The sequence below is a fragment of the Coffea arabica genome, chromosome 1c (assembly GCF_036785885.1).
Source record: "Coffea arabica cultivar ET-39 chromosome 1c, Coffea Arabica ET-39 HiFi, whole genome shotgun sequence".
Taxonomy (NCBI): domain Eukaryota; kingdom Viridiplantae; phylum Streptophyta; class Magnoliopsida; order Gentianales; family Rubiaceae; genus Coffea; species Coffea arabica.
The window spans coordinates 50,133,863-50,155,019 of record NC_092310.1 but is presented as its reverse complement, the minus strand read 5'-3'; the positions used below and the strand labels follow the sequence as shown (position 1 = coordinate 50,155,019).

At 34.7% G+C, this 21,157-nt stretch overlaps 3 protein-coding genes and 1 long non-coding RNA gene across 4 annotated transcripts; 2 read left to right on the top strand and 2 right to left on the bottom strand.

Moving 5' to 3' along the window:
- Nucleotides 1–1,490: 1,490 nt before the first annotated feature.
- LOC140035285 (uncharacterized) lies at nt 1,491–5,445 on the bottom strand. The gene is made up of 2 exons (XR_011839291.1): nt 5,217–5,445; nt 1,491–2,606 (listed from the first exon to the last, which is right to left on the bottom strand). It is a non-coding gene; the product is annotated as an uncharacterized lncRNA (long non-coding RNA).
- A 5,228-nt stretch (nt 5,446–10,673) lies between these two features.
- On the top strand, nt 10,674–12,303 carry LOC113741952 (peroxidase 60-like). Its single transcript, XM_027269630.2, has 4 exons — nt 10,674–10,904; nt 11,023–11,202; nt 11,431–11,590; nt 11,888–12,303. The coding sequence occupies exons 1-4, from the start codon at nt 10,674–10,676 to the stop codon at nt 12,301–12,303; spliced, it is 987 nt and encodes a 328-aa protein (XP_027125431.2).
- A 1,226-nt stretch (nt 12,304–13,529) lies between these two features.
- LOC113726459 (NAD(P)H-quinone oxidoreductase subunit N, chloroplastic-like) lies at nt 13,530–15,096 on the top strand. Its single transcript, XM_027250194.2, has 4 exons — nt 13,530–14,068; nt 14,254–14,370; nt 14,462–14,547; nt 14,706–15,096. The coding sequence occupies exons 1-4, from the start codon at nt 13,667–13,669 to the stop codon at nt 14,767–14,769; spliced, it is 669 nt and encodes a 222-aa protein (XP_027105995.1). The 5' UTR covers nt 13,530–13,666; the 3' UTR covers nt 14,770–15,096.
- A 179-nt stretch (nt 15,097–15,275) lies between these two features.
- On the bottom strand, nt 15,276–16,152 carry LOC113726536 (putative germin-like protein 9-2). Its single transcript, XM_027250307.2, has one exon. It carries the CDS (start codon nt 16,074–16,076, stop codon nt 15,450–15,452), a length of 627 nt encoding a protein of 208 aa, XP_027106108.1. The 5' UTR covers nt 16,077–16,152; the 3' UTR covers nt 15,276–15,449.
- Nucleotides 16,153–21,157: the final 5,005 nt, after the last annotated feature.

The following is a 21,157-nucleotide window of genomic DNA, read 5'->3' as shown; positions in this document are numbered from 1 at the left end:
GTGTTTCACTTTACTTGTCTGCAACCTTTTGTTTTTTTATTTTCATTGTTTTTGGATAAGAGTACAAGATTACAACCAAAACCCAGGATTATATCTCTGCAATCTTTAATCTGATTGAGGAATCTTTCAAGAAGAAGCACACTTAGATTTGCTTCAATTATAACATAATCGTGTTATTATATTTCATACTTCATGCAATTGTACTCACAAGTGTCATCTATGAACTTTTGTTGAATTTTGAAGGTGGTCATACAGTTGGAAATGCTTATTGTTTTGTTCCCTCATTCAAGATCGCCTCTACAACTTCCAAAACACAGGGAAACCAGACCCGTCAATGGATTCCAATCCAGTGAGCAAACCGAGAAAAAGGTGTCCTAAGAAATCTGGATTCGATCAAACTGTTAACATCGACCAAAAGCCTCCTAGTGCTAATACTGTTGATGATCCTCACTATAAACAAATAGCTTTGCATAGAGGGGTTCTTCAACTTGATCAAGAGCTGGCATTGGAGCTAATGACAAAGGACACTGTGACCGCTACATAGCCCACCGCCCATGGTTGGGACTTATCTAGTAGATTTGGCCAAGCGATAGTTAAAATGGGTGCTGTCGATGTTCTAACTGGAAACCAAGGAGAGATTACAACATGCATCATGCCAGGCTGTGAACAAAAATCCAAGAAGTTTTGATCATAATTCAAGATAGAGCTTCAATTGGGATTTGTTTTTTCAAAAGAATACCTTGTGAAGTATTAATTGTTTGTGTAACGTGGAAATTAATTCATATATTAAGATAAGATTTGTGTCCCTCAAACTCAATTATGAAGTCAATTTTACATTTTTCTCACTTGCATGATAATGCCAACATGTAGATTTCTGGAAGGCAAAGCCATATGTGCAGACAATCCAAGGTTTTTAACTTTATTATAGAACTAATTTATTCTTTCCCATAGACCCAACTTAACTTTCATGGAGATTAATCAAATGGTTATGAAGACTTTGGCTCTCCTTTATTCTTTCCCTGTTGTAAGGGTTAGAGTCTCCCATTTGAAAAAGAAAAAAAAAAAGAAAAACCCTTAGATTTAGCAATTGATTCCATCCTATAAATAGTCCTACTTACGTGCATGCATTGCTCTCGAGTTCACTAGCATCATTAATATCAATTGCGACTAATTGACATGCATACAGAACTTTAAGCGGTAAAAGTTCCAAACATATCGTAAAAACTCGTCGTGCACAGTTAGAATGATTAAAATAAATTGAGAAAAAAATATTGAGTAAATTTTATATACACGGACAGTGTATACACTATCACCATTGGGCTCACGACACGTGTAAAAATTGGATTTCAAATGCTGATGATGTATACACTGTCAGTGTTGAAAAGATTAATCCAAATATATTAGGTTGGTTGTTGACTTTCTGCCTATGATTTAAAAGGGTTGTGATGCATCGATTCTACTCGATGGAAGCAACAGTGAGAAAACTGCAATACCAAATTTAAGTGTTAGGGGATATGATCTTATTGATGCGGCAAAGGCAGCTGTTGAGGGCATTTGCCCCGGTGTGGTCTCCTGTGCTGATATCATTTCAATGGCTGCTAGGGATGCGGTTTCCATGGTAAGAGCAACCAGTGAATAATCAACTGTTCGTTGCTTTATATATATACTAGGTATTCTGCCCTGACGCTATGCGTCAGGTAGGTAGGACTTGGTAATAGAAAAACAAGGGAAGGAAAAAACACTGGCTAGAGAAAAGCTAAGAAGAAGAATGAGGAACGGGAAAAACACACCGGGTAAAGAAGGCGAAGAAAAGAAAAAGTAACAGCTCCCAAAACTCTGAAGCGGTGCGCACTGGATTCAGCACAGAACCAAGAACAGAATGAGAGGAAATTGCTGACCACCAAAATGTTCCCATCTAAGAGGCCCACGCGGACAGAAGTGAATTTCCATCAAAACATTGCCGTCCAATGCCAAAAGACCAAAACACCCCTCAAGTTCACAAAAATCACAGTATAACCGGCCCACCAAACACAGCTTGATCAGAAGATCAATCAGGTGAGAAAGTAAAGACATCACCCTGCAAAACCAGAGACTGCTGCGGACACTATCCACCGCCTACTCACCATTGCAGCCAAAGCAACTACATTTCTGAAGCTACCAACGAAAACTAAAAAGAAGAAGAAAGCTAAAAGAGAAGAAAGGTTCCAGCAAAGCCAACTAAACAGTGAATCACTTCAAAAGCAAAAGAAAATTTTTCAAGTCATTTCTGAAGCTGCCAAAGAAAACTAAGAAGAAGGAGATAGCTAAAAGAGAAGAAAGAAAACTACTGACCGCCCACCGCCCACTAACCAGTAGAAATTATTAACTTCCAAAAGACAAGCAGAACCGGAGCCCGCATGGCAAGAGACCAAGCCTTGTCTGCATCAACGTGTCGCCAAGCTGCCCCGATATCATGCAACCAAAGAAATCATGCAACCAACAAACACCCCCAGAGTTCATGAAAATTACGGAGTAACCGAGCCATTTGCACAAGCGGACAGAAGTGAAATGCCAGCAGAGCCACTGCCACCCATCAACAAAAGACCAAAACGCCCCTCAAGCTCACGCTGTTCACAAACGATTCGTGCTTTATATACGTAAGATATACATATATACTAGTTTTGGGGTGACACGCCAATGCGTGGCACTGCCCAGGTTTGTGTTTAATATGTATATATAATTTTGGTGTTATTTATGAGAAGAGTGTTGTATGGTAATACTGATGCAATGGCGTGACAGGATTTAGTTATTATGGGCAACACATACAAAAGAAAAAATAAAAAACTAATAAATAGAAGAGAACCAGAAAGAAAGAAGAGAAGAAAGCTCCCTATAGCTTAACCGAAAGCGAAAAACAACAGAGTTAAAACTGACATCACAGTCACCCAGCGAACTCGGATCAATCCAGCATTTGCTCAACAATGACCAAACGTACCATGCAGCAGCCAGCTGGACAATGACTCAACGCACCATATACACAATATAGCGCCACGCAATCACCGACAACAGCACCCACTCACATGCACCCGATTCAATAAGCCCCACTAAGAGGCAATGGCTAGGTTTAAGCTTAGCATGTATAATTTTAGGGTTCTGTTTATAATGCAATGCATGTAATGGTATCCATATGGAAATTCATGTGCATGTGGTGCGAACATTTGTCTATAATAATGATATACGTGTTATTGAATCTGGAGTAAATATACTTACAGGGGAGATAATTAATTGTATTAGGTTTGTCATGCCTAAATGGTTTTTTGTTGATAATTTGGAAAGGATTATTTTGTTTTATTTTTTATTGTTCCTTTGATATGTTATAATTTCTTTTATGAGTTATCCTAATTTTTAGGCTCATATAATAACTTAGGTAGTAACTAAGTTAGTATAGTTAAATTCTGATTTTTTTAACAATCAATTGAATTCTAATTATCATCTACTATTAGCTAGTCAATAGTTTTAGTATAGTTAAATTAGTTAAATTTTTCATTTTGAATTCAAAATTTGATTTTATTATAGTTCAATTAGTTAGCTAGTCATCAGTTTTAGTATAGTTACATTAGTTAAATTCTAATTAAATTCTAATTAGCTAGTCAACACTCAATTAAATTCTAATTATCATCTACTATTAGCTAGTCAATAGTTTTAGTTTAGCATAGTTAATTTAGTTAAAATTTTCATTTTGAATTGAAATTTTGATTTTATTATAGTTAAATTAGTTAGCTAGTCAATAGTTAAAGTATAGTTAAATTAGTTAAATTTTTCATTTTGAATTGAAATTTTGATTTTTTTAACACTCTAATTGTAATTAGGAATGATTAGTTCCTTGAATTGGCCAATATTACACCAATAACCGGTCTAATGTGGCTAATATTACACCTATTTGATTTTATATCATATATTTCTAATTGTAATTAGGAAAATTTTGATTTTATTATAGTTAAATTAGTTAGCTAGTCAATAGTTTAAGTATAGTTAAATTAGTTAAAATTTTCATTTTGAATTGAAATTTTGATTTTTTTTAACACTATTCTTGTAATTAGGAACGATTAGTTCCTTGAATTGGCCAATATTACACCAATAACCGGTCTAGTGTGGCTAATATTACACCTATTTGATTTTATATCACATATTTCTAATTGTAATTAGGAACGATTAGTTCCTTGAATTGGCCAATATTACACCAATAACCGGTCTAATGTGGCTCCATTCAATCAGCCAATCACCAACAAATGAAGAATAGTTATTGGCTCCATTCAATTACCAACAAATGAACAATAGTTATTGGTACCACCGTAACCAAAGGGCCCTCAAATTGGTGTAATTTACTGCAATAACCCACTAAGACACCCTAACCAAAGGCCCCTCAAATTGATGAAAAAAGCAAATTATACAATAGTAAAAAATTCAATTTTAGAACGACGCCTAGCTAGCCAATTTGCATGGACAAAGATATCAGAAAAGAATCATATGCAACAGCCATTAAAGAAAAAATCGATTGCACGGAAGAATTTGGGAAGATTCTCTCAATGATAAAAACAACATAATCACTAATATGAAAAAAAAAAAAAACCTATCCCCATGCATGTAACAGATATAGAAGAAAAAATAGCAGACTAACATGCAACAATATATAAAGGTTGTGTATAAGACAAACCAATATCAAATAAATCGAAAACAAAGGAAAGCGCATCAAGGTTCATGCAATAGCAAGTTTACAACAAATTAAGATTTATCAAAGGCCGCGCAATACTAAGTCTGCAAAAATCTGTCCATTATCAAAAAAGATACTGGCTGATATGGTAAAAAGCAAAAAATAATCCCCATGCATGCAAAAATAATATGCAGAAGTAGAAGAGAACTTAAAAGAAAGAAGAAAAGAAAACTCCGTACAACCTAAGCGAAAACAAAAAACAACAAAATTAAAACTGACACCACACTAACACAGGTAACTCGCATCAATCCAGCATTTGAGAAAGAAGAGCAGAATACAAATAAGCCAAAGTCATCTGAGAAAAAGAAGAAATATACAAATGACCCAGAGTCTGAGCAGAGACCAACCAGAGCAAAAGGAAACAACAAAAGCAACTCTGAGTAGGGAAAAAACAGAGCAAGAAGAAAGCAGAACAAAACAAAACAACAAAAGCGACTGCAATTTTAGATAGAGCTCAGAGACCAACCAGAGCAAAAGGGAAGAACAAAAACAACTCTGAGCAGGAAGGAAATAGAGCACCAACAAAGCAGAACAAAAGGAAACAATAAAAACGACTGGAATTTTAGATAGATTTTAGATAGATATATACAAGCCAACGTCCACTACGTCCATTTAGATGGATGCAAGCCAACATCCACTACGTCGAGCCAGCTCAACAATGACCGAACGCAGCATATGCAATGTAGCGCCACGGAAGCACCAATAGCAGGACCCACTAAGAAGACTAAGAGCACAATGCACTAACAGCACTAAGCGCACCGACCGCAGAATAGTCACTGGCCCACCGTAGCAAAGGGCCCTAAAATTGCTGTAAATTACTGCAAGACCGTAACCAAAGAGCCCTCAGAGCACAACCCACCAAGACAGCCTAACCAAAGGCCCCTCAAATTGGTGTAAATTACCGCAATAACCGGACCACAATTGCTACAGTACCTTGAGCTTGGTACTTTTATATCTTGTAAGATATATATACGTAAGATATATATATATATATATATATATATAAATAGAAGGCATAATTTCATTGCCACTAATGGTAGAAAATACATTACTATGCCGCAGAAACTGAAAATCATAAAATACAATAGATCTGAAAAAAAAAAAATCATAAAAATAAAATTCTAAATACATTCTGAATTTGCTGTTCTTGGCAATCAGATTGTGAGTAACTGAACTTATTGTGTCTTTTGAATTTAGACCCTAGATAATGCCTTCCCTTCATTTGTTTATATCCATCTCATTACACTTGAGAAGAATTATTAACATGCCATTAGCTTTATTAGAAGAAATTGTCATTTTACTATAAAATCAATTCATTTGAGAAATTAATGGTAAACCGGCTTCCTTTCATTTCAATTTTTTACATGTCACTAACATCAACCACGAAATTGATTGTGAATGGTTCGATTAAACTATAAAAACATTTTTGAAATCTTATATTTCATAAAGAAACTAAAAACAGTCTTATAATCTGATATTTCATGGTAAGTACTCACGCCTTATATATTATTCTAATGGCAAAATCCTTTTTTTTTTTTAATTTAATGCAAATAGACTTAAAGTTATTCATTATTGGGAAAAAAAATCTTATTTTCCTAGGTGACTATAACTAATCTTAATTCTTGATTGAACCAAGGTGGGCACACCGTGGGAGTTGCTCATTGTTCCCTCTTCCAAGATCGCCTCTACAACTTCCAAAACAGTGGCCAACCAGACAATACCATGAGCCCTTTGCTGCGATCTTTCCTGAGAATCAGGTGACCTCAAAATGCTACAGTTGATAACACAGTCAATCTGGATCAGAACCCTTTGAGCTCTTTAATAGTTGACAACTCCTATTACAAGCAAACAAAATTGAACAGAGGAATTCTGCAAATTGATCAACAACTGGACCTGGAGACGAAGGACATTGTAACTGCAATAGCAACCAGGTTCGATTTCTCCACAAAGTTTGGTCAAGCCATGGTTAAAATGGGTGCTGTTGAAGTCCAAACAGGAAACCAGGGGGAGATTAGGGGTTCTTGCAGGGCAGTTAACAAAAAGGGCAAGGGACAATGACACCAATGGTAATCAAGAAAAAGGAATTAATAATGACGAAAATGGTAACACAGGAAGAAAATGGAGCAGTAAAGAGAATACAAAGCACTAGGAATAGAAACTATTGGTCAAGAACTGATTATCATTAAATGTGAATTTACTTGAACTACATATTAATCTTCATCTCACTATTTGTATGTTGTTAATCATTTGCAGTCCGTAGGGAGTTACAGTTCTTAGGTATCCATCCCACCAATGTGAATTACTTGTGTAATCATAAAATGGAAAAAGAAACAAAGTACTTTTGTCACTATGCTATTCTTTGTTGCCAAATTCATCCTTCACATCTAGAAGGTTAAAAAGAAAGAAAAATGGCATCGTTATTCTAGAAACAAAATAAAAAATTGAAAAATGATACTTAACTTTTCGCTAAGACCACTTCATTCTAATATTTTTACAATATACACAAAGGAGATAGAGTGCCATTAACAACAAGTAAAATCCTATACTAAGCGATATACGATTTAAACGAAAGAAACAAACTAATGGATAATCCACCTCTTTAATTTTATAAATTTTTATATTTGTGTCTATTGTTTGATAATGTCGCACTTTTTATAAGTGAATTCAACAACAATACAAGATTAATAATGTTGTTGTTACGCACTTTATTATGGCACATCACGTGTCAATAATAGGTCGACACAATATGTACAAAGGATCGAGATAGAGTATCATTACCAACTAGTAAAATCCTATACTAAACAGTCTACGATTTAAGGAAAAGAAACAAACTAATAGATTACCCACCTTCTTAATTTTATGAATTTTTATATTTGTGTCTATTGTTTGATGATGCCGCGCTTTTTGTGAGTGAATTCAACAACAAATAGAAGAGTATCACTAACAATGCTGTTGTTACGTACTTTATAATAGCACATTACAAGTCAATAACAGTTCCACAAATTCTACATCATCTATTTTTTTTTTCGGATAAACCATCATGATTTCATTAAATTGTGTTCTAACGGCAGAGGTTATATCATCAAACATACATAGATACTAAAAATCTGAAGATTTGACACTTCAAATTTAATGAATTGAAAAAATTATATGGTAAAAAGCTCCAAAAAAACTCAAACAAAAAAGATAACATACTTTTAGTCCCAAGAATCTCCATACGTCGATCATCTGATTTGTTGATTAATTGTTTCAAATCCAAATATTATGGTAAGATCTATCTAATAGATCTAAAAATTTCCAAATTTGACAACCAAATTTGAAAAAACTCAAATCTAATAAAAAAAATTAAAAAAATTACATAAAAATCCCACTAGTGAGTGAGTTTTCTTTCCAGATTATCTGATGAAAACTACTTGAATAATAGGTCCACAGATTCCGCAATAATACCATATCAACGTTAAGATTGCCTTGGTGCTTATTTTTGCAAGCCTTGCTACATCATCTTCGTATGCCAGCCAGCCGGCTAATTCCTTAAAATATACGTATAAAAAAAAATTATCCGTCAAATGCACGTCTGACTGAGGGGCTTTCTTATTCTATACGGGCCGTGCTGAGTCAGCACGGCCGAATCACAAAAAAATCTATCCGGTCAACATCTAGTTTGGGCTGAGCATTTGTGTCAGCGGACGTGCCCAGTCAGCACGTCCGCTGACACAAAGGTCTCTCGGATAACATTTAAAAAAAAAAAAGTTTTAGGCTTTAGGATTTTTAGAGTTAGGGTACTTTAATTTGGTACTTTAAAATTTGGTACTTTAATTTTCAAATTAACCTGATTAAACTAAATTTTAACCGTAATCCTAAATATACTTCATTTCATTAATATTTAAAATAAATACATTAACCTAACCTCATGATTCATGTCCCTAGATGCCTTTTCCACATGTATTATTATTAAATCATTATTAAATGCATAATAGTTGTTAATTAACGAACGATTCATGTATTCTAATAAACAGGAATTAATTATTATAATCACTTTGTGATTGTGATTGGCATACATAATAATACAACCAATTCGGATAATTATTTTTTCGAGACAACGTTTTTGCATCTATATTTTTATTATATTTTAACTACATTTTTAACTATATTTTGAATAATTATTTTAACTATATTTTTACCTTGCACGCAACATATATGATATCTTACAAAAGTCCTACTACGTACATGAATTATTCATCTACATCAATATCAATCCAAAAATTTTTTTATTAATATTTGCAAATTACTTCATTTTTTTATGCAATCCAAAAATTTCTTATGTTTAGTTAATTAATATATTTTATGCATGTAAAAAGCAATAATTTTAATTAGTTATTTCTAGTATTTCTATATGAATTATATTACATAGTAATTCGCCAAAAATTATACGATTAAACAATAAGTCGTAGTCGACAACACTATATCACTATATACACTAGTTAACTCTTTTTTAACACTTCAATATTGTAAAATTATAAATAAATTATCACACTTTACATTAACTATTAATTAATAAACTATAACAACAACACACAATGCAGAAAACAAGTTTAATTAATGTCATTTGATGACAGTATAATATAACATGTAAATACATAAATAATTAACATAATATAAATAATTAACATAATTATTTAACATGTTTAATTAACATAATATAAATAACTAACATAATTACTTAACATGTTTAATTAACATAATATAAATAATGTAATTAATAAATGCTGTAATAATAATTTAAATTACTAACCTGTATGAATCCGAAGCCAAACTGAAGGAACGAATGCAAGCAGAGGAGGAGCTGCTATGATATACATGAGACAAAGAAAGCGAGAGATTGAGGGACGTGCTGACAGGTTTGTGTCAGGTGCGGACGTGCCCAGTCAGCACATCCGCTGACACAAATGCTCAGCCCAAATTGGATGTTGACCGGGTAGATTTTTTTGTGATCCGGCCGTGCTGGCACATCCGCTGACACAAATGCTCAGCCCAAATTGGATGTTGACCGGGTAGATTTTTTTGTGATCCGGCCGTGCTGAGTCAGCACGGCCTGTATAGAATAAGAAAGTCCCTCCGTCAGACGTGCATTTGACGGATAATTTTTTTTTATACGTATATTTTAAGGAATTAGCCCAGCCACCCCTTGTCCATTTTTTTTTTTCAAAGGAGCCCTCTCGTCCAGTACTTTGTTGCATGCCAACACTTACGTTGAAATTTTTTTTTTAATGTAAATAGGAGAACTCGAATTTAAAATCTTTCATTCACACTCCCTTACTCTCGAACCACCTAATCTAACCCTCCCCTTAGGCCGAATTTTATAGCAAGGAGAAAACGGTAAAGGCAAATCTTTGTTAAATGTTCGGTTTAATGATTTATTACACATAACCTTCTTTAGCTGGCTTAATTCCTACAGTCCTTCCAACTTCAAGGGTACGGGATCGGTACACAGAGAACCGTGAATCTCCACGATCATCATTCTTCAGCAAAGATAATTAAGTCCCAATAAATCATTAAACAAAACCAATTTCTCCAGATTGATGACTTCCGGGAAAACCTGTCCCAGAAACAAATGATTCCTCAACTTCGTCGACTAGAATTACTTATAACATATTAGCATGGGTTAATGCTCCCTAATCCCGTGTACTTTCGTGCAACTAACCATCTTGTTGTCTGTTTACGTGAATGCACGTTCCATACATTATACTAATCAATTGATTCTTTCTTGACTTCATAGAAATGGTTGTGCCAGGCATGCATTCCAACCTACCTACATTTCCTCCACTCACTCTTTAAATAGATGGCATATCTCTGCATCCAAATTCGCAAAGGGAAAAAAAAAACAGGAATTACCAAAAAAGAAAAACTAAGAGCTGAAAAAAAAATGTCGAAAGTTGCCACTGTAGCATTGGCCCTCGGGTTCGTTTTTGTGGCATTCTCCGGCCAATGCTACGGGGCTTCACCACCACTTAAGGTTGGTTTCTACCAAGGAAAATGCAATGGTACGGTTGATGTTGAGGTGATTGTTGGTGGAGTTGTCAAAACATGGTTCTCTAGCGATTCTACAATTACTCCTGCTCTACTAAGGATGCAATTCCATGATTGTTTTGTAACTGTACGAAGTTTCTTCTTCTTTATTTACATTTTTTATCTTTTGGTAAATTTCTCATTAATTATGCTGGCAATTTAGAAAACATTGTGTTGATTGCTGACGTTCTGACTTTGTTTACAAGGGTTGTGATGCATCTCTTCTTCTGGATGGAAGCAACAGTGAGAAAACTGCAGTACCAAATTTAAGTGTTAGGGGATATGGTCTTATTGATGCGGCAAAGGCAGCTGTTGAGGCAATCTGCCCGGGTGTGGTCTCCTGTGCTGATATCATTTCAATGGCTACCAGAGATGCTGTATCCCTGGTAAATAGATATACGTACCCTCTCTCTTTAATTTTTCTATTTCTGAAAAGTTACATACCATGCATAATTCTCAATTAGACAAAACTAGAAAAGATTAACTAGAACCTTTTACCCTCTGTGATTTGATACTTTACCACGTAACATGACCTGGTTTAGCATGAAATCATCTCTCACCAAGCTCAACATAGGCAATATTGATCACTCAATTCAAAATTCCTGTAAATGCAGAGTGGAGGAGGGCGATACATTGTGCACACTGGAAGGAGAGACGGGACAGTTTCGCTTGCAAAGAATGTGAATCTCCCAGCTCCTTCAATATCAGTCTCAAATTCCATCAATGCATTCTCCAAGAAAGGGCTTAGCGTAGTGGACATGGTTTATCTTCTTGGTAATTACTTCACATTTCAAACTGCATGCGAATTCTACTCCACATATATTGGACATGCAAATTATGAAAACTTCTACTACTACTAATTAGTAACAAGACCTTCTTTACTAACATATATAGTAGCAATTTGACACTATCCCTTAAAAAAATGCACAAGCTGCTTATGAGTGTAAATTTATCCCCAAAAAATTTGTATATGGGCTCGAGCAACAAATCTAAAAGTTGATCAGAATAGAAAAATGGAAAGTTTCAGAAGGTTGATTGATTTTTCTTTTTTTTTTGTTTGTTTATATAAAGGTGGCCATACGGTGGGAGTTGCTCATTGTTCCTTCTTCCAAGATCGTCTGTACAATTTCCAAAACAGTGGTCAACCTGATAATACCATGAGCCCATCGCTATTATTTTTCCTGAGAATGAGATGTCCTCAGAATGCAACAATTGATAACACAGCTAATCTTGATCAGAACCCTTTGAGTTCGTCAATTGTTGACAACTCTTATTATCAACAAATAATGTTGCACAGAGGAGTTCTTCAAATTGATCAAGAATTGGCACAGGATCCATCAACCAGGGACATGGTAACTGCAATAGCAAAGGGGGTCGATTTTTCCACTAAGTTTGGCCAAGCCATGATTAAATTGGGTGCTGTCCAAGTCCTCACAGGCACTCAAGGACAAATTAGGAAGTCATGCAGGGCAGTCAATACGATATGACAAAATCGACAAGTTTTTCCAAAAAAAAAAAAAAAAAACTTCCTGCAAAATTTTGTGTTTTTTTTTTCATTTCTAAATTTCATATTGTTCGATCTTGTTTCTTCATCCCAGAATGTGTAATATTTACGATTTTTTCTTATTTTAAAATTGATGGATGATGCATTTCAATTATGTACTTTAACAATGTTTCTGCCCAATACAAACAGCAATAAACTCTTAACTTATATTTACATTTGTTACATTTTCAACTTATTTCCTTTGAAAGCTTCTGCTGTGGTATCGTGGGACAATTAGATATAACTTGCAAAAGTCTGCATTTCAGATTAAGAATATGGCCAACTGTAGCCTTCGACCGACTTCTATAGTTTATGGTTTGAAAATTTTTTCTTCTCAGGCACAAAACAACTACTGCCGAACATTTCTTCGACCACTTTCTACAATTTGTTAGAGTTCTCTTTTTGCAGTTACAATTATTTTTCTAGGTTCAATCCTTCAAAATAAATGTCTTATTTAAGGAAAACCCGTTAAAGGACCACAACAAGAAGAATAAAAAGACTAGTGGATAAGCTCAACATACAGATATTAATTACAAAATTTATTACTCAATTAACATCAACTTGTCACTTCGAGATCAAGAAACGGTAATCCAAAATTAGTCCTTGATATCCATAAAAGGAGCAGATTGAGATTATGCGCTACTCCCTCTGTCTCAAAATTTTGGTTACACTTTGGGAGTCTAATTTTTTACCAACAATATTTTGATTGTGATGTTTGGATTTTTCTTTTCAATCTTATGCCTAAATTTCAAATTTTAAATTTGAATGTAACATGCATTTGACTTAAAGTAGGAACAATACTGGAAAAAATACCAAAAAAAGTTTTTAACTTTCTACGCATGACAAACGTCTTAGAACATTCCAAAATGAAAAGCGGGACAAAAATTTTGGGACGGAGGGAGTACTTTGCAAGACCAAATTGAGACTTTTTCACTTTTGAAGTGACCAAATTAAGATATTTAAGTACTTTGGAGGGCCAAGATGATATTCTGTAGAACCTCGTAGGACCAAAACGAAATTAACCCATAAATCTATTTTACATGCTGTTCTAAATTGTAATGGCCAGCCACCACAATTGGGTCCCCCAAACTCCACCTCATCTCATCTAAAGGGAACTGTTAAATTACATTAAAATTCCTACGCAAAATGTGGTGCCAGTGCCAGTGACATGCTCAGTTTACATATTGTCCAATTGTGCCAAAATCAGATGTCCCTTATCTTGATTCTCCACCATATAATTCTGAATTCAACAATAGCGTACCCTCAGCCACATCCGTATTGTACATAACAAACATTTCGGTACAAAAATGGCATCGTCAGTCTGCTCATACCATGGAATTCTGCTACCTTCATCCACACTTGAGCAACAAAGGCTAATTTTTCCCAGCATGACAAGAAGCACATTGAATATGAGCAGAAAGCAGACAAACATTGGAGGTGGTGGAGGGCACTGTAGGAAGACAAACGTTGCATGTAATGTTAGTCTAGAGGACTTCATTGGAGGCGATCTTCTCAAGTTTGATTTAGGCCAATGGTTGTCAGATGTTGAAGAGCACAAAGCCTTAGCCATCTACCCTCCTCATGAGGGTGGCTATGAGGGTCGCTACCTCAACAGGCTAAGATATCAAGGCTATTATTTCTTGGACCTCACCGCTCGTGGACTTGGTGATCCCGAGACCACTCTCACTAAATTTCACCCTGTTTGTCCGGTAAGCCCTTTTTTTTTTTTCTTTTTAATTTAACACTGATTGGTTGAAAAGAAAATGTATTGTATTGCGCCTTGTTTTAGTTTACAATTTGCTCTTCTTTTTTCTTTTTTATTGTTGACATTTTAATTTAGTGTGGATGAGATTTTAATATAATTGGAATTCTTGGAAATACAATAATGTTGCAGCCCCATGTAGGGAAGCAGCCAATTGCTAGGTGGTATTTCCCACCAGAAGTTGATTATAGGCTCTCGCTACTTCCGCCAAATGCCAAAGGACTTGTGGTTTGGATAATTGAAGCAAAGGTGAACAGAAAATCTTTTGCTCTTGATAGCTAAGACTCCAATTATTTGATGAATTTTCAGTTAAAGTTATTAATTGGCTTGGATCTTCTAGGTTTTGTCAAAGGCTGAACTGCAGTTTCTTGCATTACTTCCTACTTTGAGGCCTAGAGTCAGAGTGATTGCAGAATGTGGAAACTGGTAAACTAATCCACCTTAATCGCTCTGTTTATACCTCCTGATATTCTTTTTTAAGCAAGGCTTTAATCTCCTTTTAAAAGAGAAAGAAATCACAATGTTTTATAGGGACGTTTGTAATCTTTATTCGCTATTAATTGATTAATCTATACATGGTGCAGGAGGAAGTTCATGTGGAAACCTCTCAAGGAAATTGCAGGATTACCAGCACAAGAGGGACCATAATCCCCAGTCAATAGGATGATTACTACTAATATATACTGCAACAGGTTCAATGATCAAAATCAGCATAAGGCCCCATTTTACCTAAAATTGGCCTTTCATGGAACGTTCCAAATTTGGGGGTTCATAGAAAATGGAACATTTTGTAGCGTAAGATAATAGAATGTAACCGTTTATGGAATACCAGTTCAAAAGAGATACGCTGCTGACATTCTTTTCTGGCTTGCATATGCATGCAACTTCGTATGTACGTGTTCATAAATTGTTTTGCTTCATCCAAGATATCCGATTAAGGAAATATACATCGATCAAGAGTTGCATTGGTGACCACCATTTTCTTTAGCTAGCTCATTGGAACCTTTAATACCGTGCGCTTTTATTATAAACTAGCGGCAGTACGTTTATATAATTACCTTTTCTTGAGGGTCTATTGTGAGTTCTTGATTGAACCCGAATGTTTCGGTTCCATGATTATGGGACCATTAGACCTTAAATAATAAATATTGGAGACATTCATACTGGGAAATTAAAAACAGTCGTGTTGTAGTCAAATTCATGACAAATTCTTACGTATAGGATCTGACCTATGAGATATGACAGGATCCCAACATTTATATTGGGAATTTATTTACTATATTTTAGTACTAAGGGGCTGCAAGGACCAAATTCAGCATCGAGTTGAGCTAAAACCTGGGTGTTGCAAGACCACTCTTGAGTTTCTGAATGGTAGGAACATCAGTCTTGAATATCTTTGCGAGAATTCCATCATCAATACCAGTTGCAAACAAAGTTGTAGGAAGTGAAACTTCTCCAGGACTGGCACTACCAAAGAAAGAAACAGCTGATGCTGATGCTCTAGAAAGAGCATTGTACTGATAGTGTACTAGTCCCTTTGGGAACAGAAACACATCCCCAGCTCCAAGGGAGTTTTTGTAGAGCTTGTTAGCGGTATCCACAAGACCAACCTCAACCTTGCCTTTGGTGACAAGAAATAGCTCAGAAGCACGAGGATGAATATGAGTTGGATATGCGCTACGTGGAGGGAAAGTATAAACAGCAAGTGAAACACCTTGGCCATTAAGAGCTGGGAACTCATCCATTGTGACATCGGTTTCTCGTGCGTCTGGACCTCCGTTTCCAGTTGTGTTAAGATGGTAGGTAAAGAAGTGACCGGTGATCTCACTTCCATTCAGATTTGGTGGCACTATGAAATCTGTTAAAATATCCGGATCTCGTGCTATGGCCATCCAAGAATTGGCGAAGATAGCCAGAAGGCTTAGCAGAGTAAACTTGAATGAAAACGAGGCCATTGTGAGCAGGTAACAAGAGACGGTATTAGCAAGTTGATATGGGTTGCACTTGCAGGGACACAACACTTGGCCATCAATTTATAAGTCCATAAGCGCAGACTGCCCTATGGTGGAATTAATTTTCATTCCATTTCCTCTAAAATTGTGCTACAGCTAAAACTAGGTTTCTAGCAAGCCCGTATGCCAGATTAATTTTCACAGCTTGACCGACATTTCCATTTCCTCTAAAATTGTACTCTAGCTAAATCTAGGTTTCCAGCAAGCCTATACACCTTCTGCACAATTTCAGGGTTAGAATTTGTGACTTCTCTACAGATTTTTCTAGATTTTGTAGCACTAGAATAAATAAAATAATTGTTGAATAAGTCTAGTTGTTCGGAGTCATTCCACATTTTTAGTATTTGGTTATTTTTAGTTTGTCGAAATATTCAAAATTTCACAAATATGTTTTGGTTGAAATTTGCTAGGAGATATCTGTGATTGGTTTGCTACTCTACCTCTATAGAAGAGAAAGTTGGTGAATGAAACAGAGAGCCAATTTTTTTGTAGCATTAACAGTTAAAGTGCTGTTTCTTAATTTATACCCTAAATTCCAACAAATTGGTATTCAAAATCTTCAAAGCGATACTAAGAGCCTTTATCTTAAAGGCTCGTGATATTTTGTGAAAGGCATATATGGTGAGGATCTTTTATAGTTAAAACCAAAATGGTGGGAGAAACTTTTGTGTCTAATGCTCTAACTTAGTAGTGAAATTTACCAAATTTGGGTCATAAAATTTTGAAATTATATGGCAATCAATGATCTTTGGGATCCGATAAAGAGAAATTATGTTCTAGCACTATTTGAAGATCTGATAGATACACAAATTAAGGATCATGGAGTTGCAGTTAGATAGAAATTGAAGGCCGGCATTCATACATCATTTTTCGATATCGTTTTCACAAGAATAATGGCTTATGTTATTTATGATTTAGTTGAGAATGAATTGTTCTTAATTAATATAAAAGAAAGAAATTTCACATTGAATTGGCTGGATTTTGACAATTCTGAAGTGGAGTATGTTGAAATTGAGAATTTAGATCTTGAAAAATTTAGGAGGTGATTATTGATAAGTCCAAAAGTATCAAACTAATTCCTAATATTGATCAAGAATATAATTGTGACTTTTTTTCATCTACAGGTATTGAAAAATCCTCAAAAAATTTAGACTATGCTGTGACAATTGAAGAAAAGTCTAAAGATGACGATGATAACAAGGTTTATGAAAAGCCATGCAGAAATTTTAATTTGGGAATTTCATAATAATTATTTCATGTGTTTTACATTTTCTGTTTAGATTCAAATATTATAGAAGGATGTTCCACTTTGAACTTATGAAAATGTTATTTAGCTACGTCAAAGAAACCATCTTTTATTTTGGAGTTTGATGCCAAAAGAAGTATTTTGGTGTAAAGCTGATCACCAGCTTGTACAAAAAAATCGAAAGAAAAAGCTTGTTGCAAGGCAATTGAAAATCTTGAGAGTTTGATAAGACAATTGAAAAACTGCAATATACGTAGCAAAGAGGAATGTTAGAATATGCAACTTCTCTACAAATTTTTTTCTGAATTTTCTAGCACTAGAATAAATAAAATACTTGTTGAATAAATCTTAGTTATTAGGAGTTTTTCTACGTTTGCAGTATTTGGTTGTTTCTCATTTGTAGGAATTGTCAAAATTTTGTTGAAATTGTTTAGGAGATTTGTCAGATGATGATGTTGAGTTGTTAACAAGTACTTTTTTTGTTGAGATTTGTCAGGAAATATTTGTGATTGGTTTGTTATTCTACCTCTATAAAAGGAAAATTGATGAATAAAAAGATGACCTATTTTTTATAGGATAAATGTTGTTGTTTCTTAGTTCATACTTTGAATTCCAACAAATTAGTATTCAAAGTCTACAGCATTAGTGTATTTATTGGCTTTTAGTACTGCTACAAGTCTAAAATTGTTGGAGCTTCCCGCGTAGGCCGAGCTTTTAGAAAAACAACAACATCAGCATTAATTTGATTTTCGTCTTAGTCAAACAATTAATCCAGCATAAACAAGCCAAATGGTTTAATTTTTTTTTTTTTCAATTGAATCTCAAACTGGGAACAGCATTTAAAAATCACTAGTAGTAGCTAATCCATTAAGTGACCTTTGATGAGAAAAAACTATGGGAGAAAAAAATGTAGTAGTACAGCTTCCATTGTCAAGGTTCAATAAAGGGCAGAACCATTCTAGCTCCTACACCTAGGCTGTTTGGATCATTGCAGAACTAAGCAGGGAGAAGAGTAATCTACTCCTTCTATCCACTGAAAGTATCATGCATTTAACATATTTTGAAATATTCAAAAATATTTATCATTTTACTAAAATTAAAGTTACTTTTTATCTTTATTTTCAATTAATGTTATCTCCGTCTTTATGTATATTTCAGAGGGCGACTTGAAAAATAAGTTCACTAACATAGCTAACAAGTTACTATATATTCTTAAAAATTTGAAATCCGAAATGCGACAAATAATTTGAGACGAAAGGGAGCTTGGATTACTGTTTTCCGTAAAAAAATTACGTCATTTTTCGTAATCACATTTTCCTATTACTTTTTTCCCTCACATACATCAAATCACTACAATAATTTTTTCATGAAAAATGCAATCCAAACACAACCAGACTAGTATTTTTCTTGTTATTCTTATTGTTATCTATTACAAGTTTTCTCTGAACCCTAGCCTGTCCTAATTCCTTCTTATTTAGCTTGGTCAAATCAGTATGTCCAACTTTAAATTCATAGCCACCCTATGGCCAGCTACCTTAGTTGAATTGAGGACACCCTATCTCTATATCATAGATGTGAAGAATGGAGAAAGACACATGGCATGGGTTGCTTCCTCGATGCAGAAGAAGTGATGTAGCTTCTAGTAATGTAGGAAGCCAATGAAATAGAGTCAAATAATTTGAAAGAATTATTTAATAGGGAGAAACCAACCTGCCCGGGTAAGCCTGGAAGAGTAGCAGCATAGGACCGGCAACCAATTTTCGTGTGGACCATTTCGCATTTTCTCCTTTTCCTTCCTGCATAGGAAATAAGACATTGTACAATTTCTTTATAAAATGAAACTTATATATTCATTATATGCATTAAGCTTCCAAAATCTTGGAGAATTTTATGTTTCCAAGTTGAACTTATCTTTGATTTTGAACAGTGTTTAGTTTTGATAAATGAAGCAATTTTCTATTACAACAGAAATCAGAAGAAATGGTGGGTTTTTGATAACTTATGCTGTAATGGAAAATCGCTTCATTTCTGTGCTTCATTAGAGTAAAAGATATCATAAGAAACAAAAACTAGCTAGAAACTGAGTAGTTGGCAGCATGAGTGAATGCAAACTGCATGGGTTAATAATTAATGAGATTTTTTAAGTACATAGTAAGGGTTAGTTTTATTTTAAAGGTTTTATATGGTATAATATTAGTGCGTATGTTATATGTGTGCATCTAAATTGATAAATTGGTATAAATTAAACATACTAATGACTTGTATATAGTAATAGTTGCTAACAACCATATCTAATGAAACTTTTTTTTTTTTTTTTTGGTAAGTAAGAATTTGTTAATACCCAAGAACAAACAAGATAGGCATAACCACAAAAGAAATAAAGAAACTTTATTAATAAAGTTGAAAATTTAATTATTGTCTAAAACAAATGAAGAAAGATGGCATAACCACAAAACTGAAAAAACAAACAAAAATGTGACACTCTTACTGTGCCTTAGCTTTTCAGAAAATGACCATTATAGCGAAATTTTCTACAGATAAATGTATTACACCGCCACATGAAAGCGAAAACAGCCAAGGCTTTCAATTGCCAAAAGAAGAGATGAAAGAATATCCAAAGGGCTCTTCTTCCTCGGGTGCATATGATATTATACTCTGCCTTTTTCCCTCCCCATCTAATGCTTGAGTTTGGACTCTCTTTAGTTCCTCTAAACGCCAAAAAACTAGAAGAGTGTTATTATAGTGAGTAGTTAAAGTAGAATTTCCCCCTTTTTTTGATTGTGTTTTTAGGTGGTTTAGTCTAGTCAAATAACGATGTGTATGTTTCAAGGTTAGTTAACAATGCTTGCAGCACTGAAGCTCAGATTCTGGAAACTTGCATATTTTCCACCTCCATGTCTTAGTTTATATATTTAAGGACTCCATGTCCTCCAAATTTCAATCTGAAAATTGGGTGCCGTACCATTTTTCTTTTTCTTGTTTTGTGTAGCTTTTCTGGTAGCACATCCATAGGAGATAAAAAATCTTGTTGATTTTCTGATCAAATATTGCATGGGTTGCTCCTACACCCATTCTTTAGCCACGTATTCCATCTTTTAGATGACAAAGCAAGAAGAACTTTCAATAATGTCTTTCTGTATGGTTAGAGGCTTAAGATTTAATCTCTTGGAGCTTCCAATGTGCTCAGTTTTCACAAACACAAAATCAAGGAAGCTCAAGTCATGCAAAACTAAGTAGAGCATTCTGCTCCCTTGAAGGAAAAGAAAAACCAAATGTAACTTATTTATGCCTTGGCCTCATTAGGAACTCACTTTTGGCCTTTAAAAGCAAAAGGGATGCTCAATTACCACCCTGTTAGGTTGCAAAATTTTGAGGTTTAAGGTTTTATAAATCATAACTCATTATACTTTGGTAAATCATGATATGCAGGAGCATATTCTTTAGGGCAAGTTGATCAGGTATGCTTTAAAAAGCGCTTTTCTACTGCATATGGTCAAATGGTAGTTTCTTAAGAAGAGGAGGAAATTTTAGGGGTTGTCCATCTGGCGAGTGTCAAGCTCATCAGGGTAAATGTGAGGCGACATCTGCCTTGGACAAGGACAGTAATTCCGTCTCAATATTTTGACAAGAAGTTGCAACAAAGAATGGAATCAATGGATTGAAGAATTCGAGATCTGCCTCCGACAAGGACTGTACTTTAGCCTGTTAGTATTTTGACAAGAAGTTGCAACATGGAATCAACGGGTTATGGGGGTGTCTCGAAACAATGGAAATTCTT